The 12,745-nt window shown below is 38.1% G+C and overlaps 1 protein-coding gene across 1 annotated transcript; it reads right to left on the bottom strand.

Annotated features, from left to right (window-relative positions):
* Positions 1 to 8,944: 8,944 nt before the first annotated feature.
* On the bottom strand, positions 8,945 to 12,325 carry LOC110719651 (protein trichome birefringence-like 23). Its single transcript, XM_021898629.1, has 3 exons — positions 11,746 to 12,325; positions 10,138 to 10,418; positions 8,945 to 10,037 (listed from the first exon to the last, which is right to left on the bottom strand). Exons 1-3 carry the CDS (start codon positions 12,005 to 12,007, stop codon positions 9,267 to 9,269), a joined length of 1,314 nt encoding a protein of 437 aa, XP_021754321.1. The 5' UTR covers positions 12,008 to 12,325; the 3' UTR covers positions 8,945 to 9,266.
* Between the last annotated feature and the right edge of the window lie 420 nt (positions 12,326 to 12,745).

Below are 12,745 nucleotides of genomic sequence, written 5' to 3'. Positions count from 1 at the left end.
TTAGTATGAAACTAAAAAGGTGTTCATACAGCGCCTGTTCACACTAGATTAAATATGGCGGGGAACAGTCGGCCTGGACCGACTAGAGTCTCTAGCCTAAAAAAAAACAAACAAGGCAGGTAGGAAACCACCTTCCTACTAGGTTGAAGGGGATCCAGTCTTTAAAGTGGCCGACTGATCGCTTAGCCTGGAAACAGACAACCAGTCGTCCAGGGGCATAGGTGGCGTGACTAACTACCTCGTACCTGTCCGCAACTATCGGCCATGCAAAACAGACGGTATAGTATGCAATTGGATATCAGAGTTTCGATACTTAGCAAAGTCGAAACAAATTCGAAACGAAACAAATTCGAAACATTTTGGCAAAAAGGCGACCTAAAATAATGGTCGCCTGAGTTATATTAACAGCCGGCCAGAAGGACCGACATAAATATTCATATCCCCGGCCCCTTGGCCGGGTAAAAGATACAAAAAGAAGCCGGTCATTAAGACCGGCAAAATATTCAAAACCCCGGCCCCCTGGTCGGGTAAACAGAAACAAACGGCACGTAGGCCGTAAAAAGAAGACATAAATCTTAAGAAGGGGGCAGATCTTCAATAATAGCAGCTGCCGCCTGGTCAGCACTCTTTTTGCTGGACTCGACTTCAGCTGCATCCTTCTTCGATGCATCCACCCCAAGCGGCACAAGCGCCACTACCGGCTTCTCCTCCTCCAACGCCTCGTCCTCAGCAGCCGCCAGGATCTCTTGATTATATCTATCAGAACACTGGCGGTACGTTTTTTTCCCATGAGGAAAAGTCGGCATTGGGGAAGAGGCGACCCCAGGTCAGGCGCTGGATCTGAGCAGAGTCTTCCATCATCTCTCGGACCAGCTCCTTCTTTTCTTGCTCGGCCTTTGCCGAGAGCTCCTGAGTAAGACTCTTCTCCTGGGTCACCACGCGTTCCTTAACGTGTGCCAAGGATTTCTCCAAGGTGTCGTATGAGGACATTTTTTGGCGAAGAGGTCTCAGCTCGGCCTTGAGATTGTTGATGGTCTCCTCCAGCTCATTATTTTTCTTCTGGGCCGCCTCCAACTGAGCCCGGATAGCAGAAGTAGCCTGCGCCTGATAATAAAGAATATCAGTTGTCAAAATCTCATTTTGGGCAATTTGAAACATTGCCTTATCACAGTCAGAGGCGGCCATAGCTTTTGCAGCCTTTACCTCTTTGTTCTTCCTGTCAAGCGGCTTGCGAAGGCCGTTCACTCGGAGCAGGGCTTAAGTAAAAGGGAACAGGCGTCAGTTTTCAAACAAAAAACAGGCGTCCTGGAATTTAAATAACCAAAAATATGCTAAGTATACCTCAGCAAGGACCCTTGCAATCCCGTCTAGGTCAAGGGTGCCGACACCCCTGATCGCCTCCCTCTTAGCCGGAGGGACGACTTTGATCATAGACTTGGCCACCTCGACCAAGTCTGGCTCCTGAGGGCCGGCTGCATCAAGCATAAACAAACGGGTTAGACCTAGTAAAAAAGGGAGCAAGTCTAAATTCACAAGGACAGCTTCATATTTCTAGGCGGCCTGATTGGAGTTTTAGAAGGAGTGGACGGCTGTTTCTCAGCCGCCGCATGTTTCCTGGCAGTACCAGAAGAGCTCGCAACAGTCGTCCTCCGGGTCTTGGAGTCCGGCTGTTGGGAAGAAGAGGTTCTTGGAGTGCCCGTCTGAAAAAAAAAAAAAAAAAAAAAAAAAAAAAAAAAAAAAAAAAAAACACTCGGTCAGTATATGCATAAACCCAACTCCAAAAAGAGAGTGAAAGGTTCGGAGCTCACCAAGGGCGCCCCCTTGTTGGGGGAGTCGGTTGAGGATTGTTGCATAATAGAGGCTCGCAACATGGCCGCCGCAGTCTTGGAAGCGATGATCTTGCTCATGGCGTCCGCTACAAAGACAAGATACCAAGTTAATAAAAAGATAAACAGTAACTCATGGCAAAAAAGAGTATTCGACAGGCCGGCTACCTCTTGAACACCGACTGTTAAGGCCACAGGCGGCCAGAAAGTACTCGTCATAGAGCCATTTGAAGCTCGGGACGCAGTGCAGGGGTCGACTCTACTTTAAAGAGTCCTTTATCCAGGATCTCTTTCTTGGCTTTGGGGGGAACAGGCGGCATGCTGCGGCCGCCTACAAGAAGAGGCGGATCCCTGTTCCACCTGTTGAAGCGCTTGTTCAGCTCTGTGTCTGAACTTTCAATGATAAGGAAGGTGTTTCGCCAATCCTTCCACTTGTTTGCTTTACCTCTTGTCATGAGGTAGCCTCTGTGGCTCGTCAATTGATACCAGCCGGTACCGCCTGCCTTAGGGGTCCGGCTGAGGTAGTTCATGTGGGCGAAAGCCTCGAAGTTTGGCTCCACCCCGTGCAGTTCGCACCCGGCCACATAGCCGAGTACGTTGACCCAGGAGTTTGGGGCTAACTGCCATAACCCCAACTCATACCCATCCAAGATCCGCTGAACAGCCGGATGTAGTGGGAAGCGCAGCCCAACCCTGATGGCCGCCTCGTAATAGCCAAAGCAGGCGCTATCATAACTAGTATCAGCCGGCCAGACGACTGTGTCTTCTGGATCCGGCACGAAAACTAAAAAGCCGGGGCCCATTGTGTGGTTCGCAATAAAGCTCCCCACTCTCTCTTGCATGGCCGTGATCCGGCCCCGTGGGACAGTGCAGTAGTAAGGGGTATTTTGCTCTCGGTAAGAGGCGGATGGCTCCGCCCAATTGTCCCCCTTCTCAACTGCGTGAGAAAGCCTCGCCTCTTGTAGGCGGTTGTTTTTCTCTTCCGTGTCCAGAGAAGCATGACCAGAAGAACTAGACTCGGATTCGTCCTCTGACGAGTCCGAAGAGGACGACTCCTCCCCTCTCCCAGAGGGGCCCGCCTTCTCTCCTTCAAAAGGAGTAGGAGAGAATGTAGACATGTCAACTGTAAAATGGGAGGGGGTCACCTTGACCCCTCCCTCAGAACTGTCGGCTGTCAATCCGCCTTGGTTCACTTCCACATCTGGCGCCTGGTCAGATGTTTCACTAATCGGCACCCTGTGGGAGGAGCCGTCTGAGTTCGAGATCCTAGCAGTTCTTTTTGTTCTGTCCATCATGTTCTGCATAGACACAGAGACAGTCAGACTTTGTATAAAGGGCAAAGATGGGTCCGGAAAAGGGCAGGCGGCACTCCTAGTCCTAGATTCAGCCGTCCCCAGTGACCGGCTGATCACTAACCTAGGTCGTGTCGTGTGCTTCCGTGGTGCCATTTCAAAAAAGAATAAAATAAAGAGAAAATTAAGAGTAAGAGAACCGACGGTTACCTGAACGAGTGAAGTTGACGGAGTTCTGAAAATCCTGAGTAGCCGGCTTGTCAGAGCAGGCGGTAGGCAGAAAGAGTCCGGAATGTCAGAGCAAGTTCAGGGGTCCGAATGTTCTCTCTAAAAAGTTCTCAAGTGTGAAAATGACTGAAGTCAACACACCCTTATATAGGCAAAGTGAGAAGGCGAAGGGTCACTTCCAAAATTCAAAATTTGGGCGGGAGAATCTTTCGGCCTTTCACCGAGTGACACCTGTAGCAGGCCGTCGCCTGTCACGGTGCGACACCTGTCACAGGTAACACGTGACCAGTCACGTGCCACCTATGAGGGGCAAATGGTTAGGGGATTTTTATCCACCAATCAGCATCCGACACGTGGGCCAGCCAGGTTTCGCCACGTGTCCTTCATGTAGGCCAATAGGAGTCTGCCACGTGTCATCAAGAGATTCGTCCTCCTTGGACCAATTGCAATGTGACACGTGTCCACCCATGCCAAATGGGAAAACCGGCCAACAAGGCCCAATCATTGTGGGAGGCCCAGTCAGCCTTAGGTTTAACCTAAACCTAGTACTGGCACGCATCCCAAGGCATATAAATATGCCCATTAATCCTCATTAAGGGAGAGGACGCACATTTAACACTCTCACCTAGAGAGACCCAATTACTTTTATTTCCGCATTAATTACTCCTTAATCAAGTACTAACTTGACCGTCAGAGGCGGATCTCCAATCGTCCGGAGCATCCGTTTGTTTTGCAGGTGCAGGCGTCCGGTTCCAGTCTCAGAATTGTAACTCTCCCGCAGGACATCAGAAAACCCCGAAACAATAATAATAATAACAATAATAATACTAATGATAATAATAACAATAACAATAATAATACTAATAATAATAACAACAATAACTACGTAACATTAACAAATAATAACTAATATAATAGTAATAATAATAGTAGTAATAATAATAGTAGTAATAATATTAATAATAATCATAATCATAATAGAAATTTACAAAATTAACAAAACTAATATTAATAACCATAATAATAATAATAATAATAATAATAATAATAATAACAATAACAATTACGTAAAAAAAAAAAAAAAACAAAAAAAAAGGACATCCGCTTGTTTTTTCCGGAAATCTGGGGGAGATCCGCCCAAAATTTCCGGATGTTATTGGGGACATCCGGAAATTTTGGGCGGATCTCCCCCAGATTTCCGGAAAAAAACAAGCGGATGTCCTATTTACAAAAAAAAAATTCCGAAATACTTACAGATTCTTCCGTCGAACCCTCCGGCGTGTGAACGTTGTCGTCGTCCATCGTAAAACATCACTCCGTACACCTTCCTTTTCTGGTCCGGGATTTTTAAATTCCTCGGGATTACCGTACAATGGTGGAACCGGGATTTTTTAATGCTCGAGATTTTTTTAACACAAGTGGTGGGCTCGGTAATGTTTTTAATGTTGTCGGTAACTAAATTTACCCATGGTGGACCCTTAAATAGATAAAATACCCACAAGGACAAAAATGTCATTTCAATTAAAAATATGAACGTCACCCAGTAATTTGCGAACGACGAATAGCAGTTCAATTTTCGTTTCCATAAAAAGTAGATGAAGAGTTTCAGCCCAATTATGATAGTATTGCCTCAATTTGTTTCCAATATTGGAAGATTCCCAAGATTCAATGAACTTGAATTGTATTTTCAAAATTTCTTTTTATTGGATTTAAATTAAGGTGTCCATCTAATATCTGCCTATCTGAATGTAAAATCACATCCTCTTATCTATCACTGACTGTTACCTAGGTTGCACAAGGATGACTATGGAATCGAGTACGGGTACATAATACACTAGTTTAAAAGAAAGATGATACGAGTACGGCTAATTAAGGATTATATCAACATATTCTTAAACACAAGTTTTTATGAGTTTTCAATGAAATTTGATAAATTTTACCTTTTATTGTTGTATTATACTTCCTCTATTCTTTTTTACTTAATCTGTTTCTTTTATCACATTTGTCAATGTAAAACTTTAACGATTAATAACTTGAATTCTCCATAAGTAAAAATTATAAAAGTTATATATTATGAAAGTACATATTGAGACGAATTCAAAAAGATCTCATATGAATATGTTTTCCCTTACATATTATTCACAAAAGACGGTCAAAAAAAGGGTGATGAATAGTGTAAAAGTCAAAGCGGGTCAAATAAAAAAGAACGGAGGAACTATAAGATAAAAATATTATTTTTAAAAAAATCATCAAAATAAATATATGTAAGCAAATTTTGTTACTACCTCCATTTCATATTTTTTGCAACTTTGAAATATTTAATATGATACCCAAAATAATACCCAAAATTGCAAAAAATATGAAATTGAGATAATAAAAAATATAAAATATGTATCAAAGTACCCGGTACTCATAAAAGTACAGATGCGTACTATGTGTCCTATATGGATATGATAATCAAGCAAAGTACCCATGCATCATAGCCTTTAACGAGTCACAACGTGAGACAAATGTAAAATTACGAATTGGGAGTGTGTTAAAGGTAATTAGATGGTCTTTATTGACCAATGCGTAATTCATGAACATTTTAATAATTCTCCTCATAAAACAAATATTCGGTATGTTAGCGTCAACCTCAAATAGCGGGTCATTCTTGAAATCTAAAACATGTTGAAACTTAGGTTATTTTAGGTAAAATGTAAATCCATATTGACCACATACATTTTCATTTTTCTTTTGGAATACATTTTCATTGTTCATTAGGTTTGTATGGAGTAGACCTGGTTATTGGGTAGGGTAACCCAATGATAATAAGGTCAGAGTCAAGCTTAAAGGCCTCTTAATAGACAAGGCCTTTAATAGACAAGACAGCTATTACGTGGTGCATGTCAATATAGGGCAAAAGTATTTGTCCATGCACGGTAATTTTCACTATTTATTATTTTAACACTATATTTAATTATAATAATTATCTAATTGCAAATAAGATGAAAAATTCGTAATTACAAAAATAAAAATAAAACTATATCATACTAAAGAAAATAGTGGAAGTAATACATGCACGACTAATAAAACACAATTATAGATTGTGTCACAAAGTGACAAAGTTATACTTTGTATGTAGGAAAATATCATTGCATAGTATTAAACAAAAGAATAATATTTGTTGAATGTGTATAAACGGAATATAATTACCAAATAAGAATGAAATATTATTGCATATTGTTAAATATTCTCTAAGAAGCTTTGGCAAAAAAAAATGGTTGGAAATTTTTAAAAAGGAGATAACATATGTCATTCCTGGTTTAGTACTACCTCTGTTACTTTTTAGTTGCAACAAAGAAATTTTTTATATCTCACAAAAAAATACCCTTTTGTTGCATCTTAAAAGTAATGAAGGTAGTAATATATAGTTGTAATTATATATAGATTACTGTGTTAAAGTCAATGTGATGCAATATAGCGTAACGATGTTTTTTTTTTTATTTCATACTACTCCATATAAATTAAATCCAAGGTCATTTGATTGTAACATAGCAGAAAAAAAAAATCATTTTAAGCAAATAATATTTATATTAGTAATAAGAATCTTTAATTTCTATTATTATATATAAATTATATATATATATATATATATATATATATATATATATATATATATATATATATATATATATATAATTTTATTGTCTTAAATAAGTTGTCAATCAAACAGATATAAAAAAATAAAGTTAGAATATATTTATTTTTTGAAATGGTTTTTGGAGGGAAAAAACGACACCACGAAGTGACATATGTCATTCCCGGTGTCTGTTTTAGTATTATGTTATTGTTTAAAAAAAAATTATATAGATATTTTTGTATTCATATATACATAATATTGGCTTTGTCCAATATTATTTTAATTGATAGTTTGTTAACCCGCTCTTTATCGACTCGCGACCCGCATTGTCCCCTAATAAAATGTGTCTCTTTGACCCGACCTGACCCGCACCGACCCTAACCCAACCTGCCCAATAACCAAATCTAGTATAGAGTTTTAACAAAAAATGTGAAGGAAATTCAATTCTAAGTCTAGATAGTGATTCTTGCATCTTTTATCCACGTACTCCATTTTTAAATTCCGTATTTTTTTGCCCTATTTGACTTTTCACGACCTCTGAGACGAGTCTTAGAATGTATATAACTCCATTTTCATATGCGTAAAAATTATAAAACCTCATATCGTTACCTTTTAAATAGTTTGAGTTAATTTTTATGAATAGTGTTTGGACAATTATACCCTTTAAAATGTTAATTTACTTATTTACCTTCATTAATGTTAATTGCCCTTTTTTTTTAACTCTTAAAAATAGTGTGTTTATATTTATACCCCTAAAAATATTTGTTTATGAAATATATAATTTCCCTCATTTATCATACCAACAACTAAAATTATGACATAAGGATAAATCGAAAGAACTTCCCGAATATGGCTAGGTATGGCTCGCGCATCGCGCGCGTTAGCCACCCTAGTATTATGCACGTGCTAGCCACCCTAGTATTAATAAAATATACAACAAAACGAATTTAACAAGACCCTCACATGACTATATATTATGGTCAAAATGTTGACCCATTTATTTGCAATGGGGCAAAAACATGGGGACATAAGAATTAAGAAGTATGATCTAGAAGTTTATCATCTAGCATTTTTATTTTTTTTGGGTTGTGGGGTCAGAGAGAAGGGGTGGGGAGGGGGGGGGGGTGGTGATTGATAAGGGCCAAAATAAGTCCATCTCTCGCACACACTAGGCCATTCGAGCCCAATACACAAAAAATACCGTTGATAACCCAATTCTATTAGTTGGACTCTAATGAGCATATCGTCTTAATGAAACGAACATACAACTGTTATGTGAAAGTGTATCAGGTAAAATTTCTAGGTAGATTCAAAGATTAATCAAAAAAAAAAAAAAAAAAAAAAAAGAGAGCTTTTGCAAGATATTGTGGTATCTGGAACACAGGAAATTAAGTGTATGGAATGAACATCAAACTATCAAGAGAAGCACACACAAGCATAATTGAAATATCAATCAATTTATCTAAATCTCTACTTTTGGGAACAACTACAGAAATTTTATTGCCAAAAAAAAAATTAAGAAAATACAGAAGTAAGAAGTTAAGTTCAAAGAGTTCTAACAGTTCAAAAATCTAGTCCTCAAAGACTACATGTAGACAAAACTACACCCACCTTTAATTTCAGTACTTGCATAGTTGCATGTACGATCACATATATTCTCCTAGTCAAAGTTTAAGAGAACCAAAGTAGATTCTTCCAGCTAGTACCTGTCGAATGATCAATCTATTAAGTTCTTGACCATAAAAATTGCTCAATATCTTCTAATTGTTGAAGAGAAAACATTCTTCGTTGTCACTCAAAATGATTCAGATTCCTACAAAAGTAATTCTCCCATGATCCATGCACAAGAAAAAGATGCAACCACCCCGAACTGAGACTCGCACACTACGAGTTGCGACACTACAAAAATTTCCCAGCTTCTGCATATCATCATGCATAGATAATAATAACAATTACAGCAGTATGAGCATTGCTTCTTCACAGTTCAGAGAAATGACAACCAAAACGAGCCATTAAATCAGGAATATAATTTACCATGAGAGATAACAGCAGCAATGACCTTTTCAGAAAGTTCTCATCTACCCATTAGTCCATTACATCAGAAATACAATAAATCAGCCAAGAGAATCACAAAATTAGGACTAATAACTTGGAAACCTGGGGAGAAAAAAAAAGTTGACTTTAACCTTTCGTATAACCCACCATAGGGTGATGTCCTCTATTTACTCATGAATGATGTTGCTCATTTAGTATTCACACACCGTTCCATATCTTGTTTAGCAGTCTCTTCAAAAGAACTCATCCATTCACTATCATTTCCATGATTACATCATTCCAAGCGTCTATAGGCCCAGGCAAGCACCAATGCAAACAATCATACTGGACTTGTGCATTTTCATCCACTGCAAAAGGGTAATGTTGTCGATATGGACCAGGGTGCCCATCAGGCCTTAACAAGGAAAGCTTCATAAAATCTAGAAGTCTTAGTTGCACACCATTTTCAGATGCCCTAGCTACTGCACTCTCAAATTCCTTGAGCTCAATTTGTCGCAGCAGTTTTTGCATGTACTTCATCTCAACCTCACCATCTTTAAATGGGACAGTTCTATTGCACTTTCCTCCACTAGACCACTCCCCACCTTCAAAATGATCAGGTGTGAGAGTCCTGTAAAAGATTAACCCTTTATGATCAGATGTAGCAACAAAGTTGAACACTAACTGCAGAGTTTTGCGGTAAGCAAACTCTAAACTGAGGTCAGTGAGGTTCTTCTGACATTTATGACATCCCAATACTGTTTCATTCTCATAATATATTCCTGGTTTGAGAAACCACTTTCCAGAGGAGAAGATCATGTAGTCCAGGTTTTTGTACAAATCAGTCCACTTCTTATCAAGTCTGTCAAGGTGCAGTTCAAGATCCTGAGTTGAGACACCGTTGATATCTTCATAAATAGTTGCGTCTGTCAGAAAAGGAGACCATATAACGTATACGGTCACGTTGTAAGATGGGAAGCGCCATCCTTTAGATTTGTATCCTTCATCATGATAAAACAATTCTGCTTCTTCCACCTGAAGAACATCTCATTGCAAAGCATAAATTATGAACAGGTCTTTATCGTACCATTCTAAGGTTAAACAAATACTAGCATGCCAAGAGATGTTACTATACCTTTGAGAGCATACAAATTAAGGACTGCACATGATTTCGAGAGATAGAGTCACCTATAAATGCCCAAGTTTTGTTCTCCATCATCTCTAGAAATGTCATTGCATTGAACTGAGGTAACTCACAATTTCTTGGACTCCACCTCCAGTAGAGATATTCTGAATCAGGCCTCCCATTCTTCATGCAGTTCTGATGCTCTTCAATGAAATTGCAAGTTTCATTAATGTAGGCAGGTCCAGCTGGATTTGGGATCCAATCCCCATTAAAAAGATCGCCACACTTTTCTGCATTTTAAATCATAGGAGTATTTTTATAATTTAATCAACCAACTAAAGAAAAACCATTGCCATCACAACTAGTTAAGTAGAACAAATTAGTTGCTAAAATGAAAACGATTTAAATGGGGATCCTCATGATAAAATCATGTAACCAAATCATGTCCTCATGTTTACTACTCGTATCGTATATAGGAGCTAAGAAGACACGGAGGTGAGTAATATAAAGTAAATAATAAATGACTGCAACGCGTTATCTTGGACACTTAGAAAGCATAACATACAATTCCCGATAACTAAACATCTCAAACCAAACAACCTCTGAGTGTTTCGAGATTGGTAATTAGTAAGACCAGATGGACAGCTATTAACACTCAATTTCATGCACATGTTCACCTGATTACCTAATTAATTTCACCAACTACATTTCACACTTACCAATAATTCTCATGTTTTCAAGTCAATTCAAGAAAATATTCCCTTTTGATAATAGCTAAGCTAGCTAGTAGCCAAATTAACACATTTTTGCTACATTCTTACCAAATCCAATGTAAACCTAAACCAAGTTCCTCATTCAAAGGCAAACTACAAAATTGGTTAAGACAATGACAGAAAATTCCATCAATACAATGAAATTTGAGCAATGCCCAAAATTATTTCACTACACCAAAATTTGATCTTCTACTTCCCCGAGCCAATGGGAAACCCAGCTCTGTCAGCATTACCTAATTTGCTAACCCCTACACGCAATGTGATCCAAAAAATGCAAACACACTTTCGGGCTAATTTGGTGGGAATTTCAGATCGGTCATTGTTACCTAATTCGCTAATCCCTACACGAAATGTGATTATATGAGTATATGACATTATTACACATTCGAGCTAATTTCAATGGGAAACTCAGCTCGGTTACCTATATCACTAACCCCCACACCAAATGTGATCTAAAAAATGCGAATTTACATGCCACTGATAAACTTTCGAGCTAATTTCGGTGGGAAACTTTGCTAGGGTAGTGTTACCTACTTCACTAACCCCCACCAAAATGTGATCCAAACAATGCAAATTTTTACATTCTAATACTACATTTCAAGCTAATTTAACAAAACTAGGTAGCTAATTTACATTCCAATCTCGCACCGCCGAATCAAGTAACACAGTGCCGAATCATTGTTTTGTTATAACTTTAATAAAAAAAATTGAAATCATGAGATCTTTAGGCATCACTCATAGCAAAAAAATGGTAAAGCAATCATAATCAGTCTAAACAGATTAATACCAATTCCAACAATAATAGTAACTTAATGAACTTTTAAAATAGAGATTGAAAAAATACCTCGTTTTTTAGGCAATTGATCAGAATTTCCGGAATCTGAAGAACTAGAATCAGAACCATCAATTGGTTCAGACAACGAAGAAGAAGAACGGGATTGAATTGAAGTGATTCTTTGAAAAAGGGAAGAATCAGGAGGAAATCTAGAGCTATTATTGTAGAGAAAAACTCGAAGAGCAAGAGTAGTAGCTAAAATCATTACCCCTAATTTGAAAATTGATAATTTGTGTTTGTGAAGTGCCCACATTTTGGAGTACCACTGCATGTTATTTTCCAGAAAACCCAACTCTGAAATTAATTTCTATCTCTAATTTGTTCTTTCTATTTTGTATGAAAGTGAAGGAGAAGAAGAGAGGAGAGAGGTCACACCAGTGAGTTGGGGCCTGAATGTCTGATGCCGACACAATTTATCCTTCTCGAGTCTCAACTGTTTTGCCTACCCTTTTCTTTTTTTGGGGTGGGGGTGCAGATGGAGAGTCGCAAATGATAAATAATGTGAGCGAGATTTGACGTCGGATCTTGGATACTTCAATATAATGAAATGATAAATAAGGTTAAGAAGTACTCCGTTTTTGTTAAAATTAAATGCTTAGCCAAGCAAATGGGCCCAATCGCTAAAACTAATGGCAATAACTTTAAGGTTACACTTACGATTATGATTTTAATTAATGGTTAATCTTGAGAATTGAACAAAAATAACATTATATGAATACTTAATCATCGCATTATCAATCTTTCCTTTCTTGTTCATTTCTTATTTGCTAAGGCTTAGTAATCAATTTTTATTGTAAGGTTTGATGGTGTAACATTTTATGATCAATTTTTATTGTAAGGCTTGATGGTGTAACATTTTATGCTTGTGTATACAAGTTTTCAAAAAAAAAAAAAGGTACATACAAAGTTGTGTATTGTATTGAATTTGGTATGATTTAAAAGGAAATGTGTGACTGGTTTTGATGCATTAATAACCGATTATATGCTTTTTAACAACTGTTAAAATGCC

The sequence above is a fragment of the Chenopodium quinoa genome, unplaced genomic scaffold (assembly GCF_001683475.1).
Source record: "Chenopodium quinoa cultivar QQ74 unplaced genomic scaffold, ASM168347v1, whole genome shotgun sequence".
NCBI classification, from domain to species: Eukaryota; Viridiplantae; Streptophyta; class Magnoliopsida; order Caryophyllales; family Amaranthaceae; genus Chenopodium; species Chenopodium quinoa.
Note: the sequence above shows the minus strand (reverse complement) of the source record. Positions and strands in the feature narration are given on the sequence as shown.

Excerpts from the sequence above, each read along its gene's own strand:
- LOC110719651 (XM_021898629.1), bottom strand. The coding sequence starts at position 12,007 with ATGCAGTGGTACTCCAAAATGTGGGCACTTCACAAACACAAATTATCA. Across the intron at positions 10,419-11,745 it reads TCAATTGCCTAAAAAACGAG|AAAAGTGTGGCGATCTTTTT; the intron begins GTATTTTTTCAA and ends TTTAAAATGCAG. Across the intron at positions 10,038-10,137 it reads TAATTTGTATGCTCTCAAAG|GTGGAAGAAGCAGAATTGTT; the intron begins GTATAGTAACAT and ends GATGTTCTTCAG.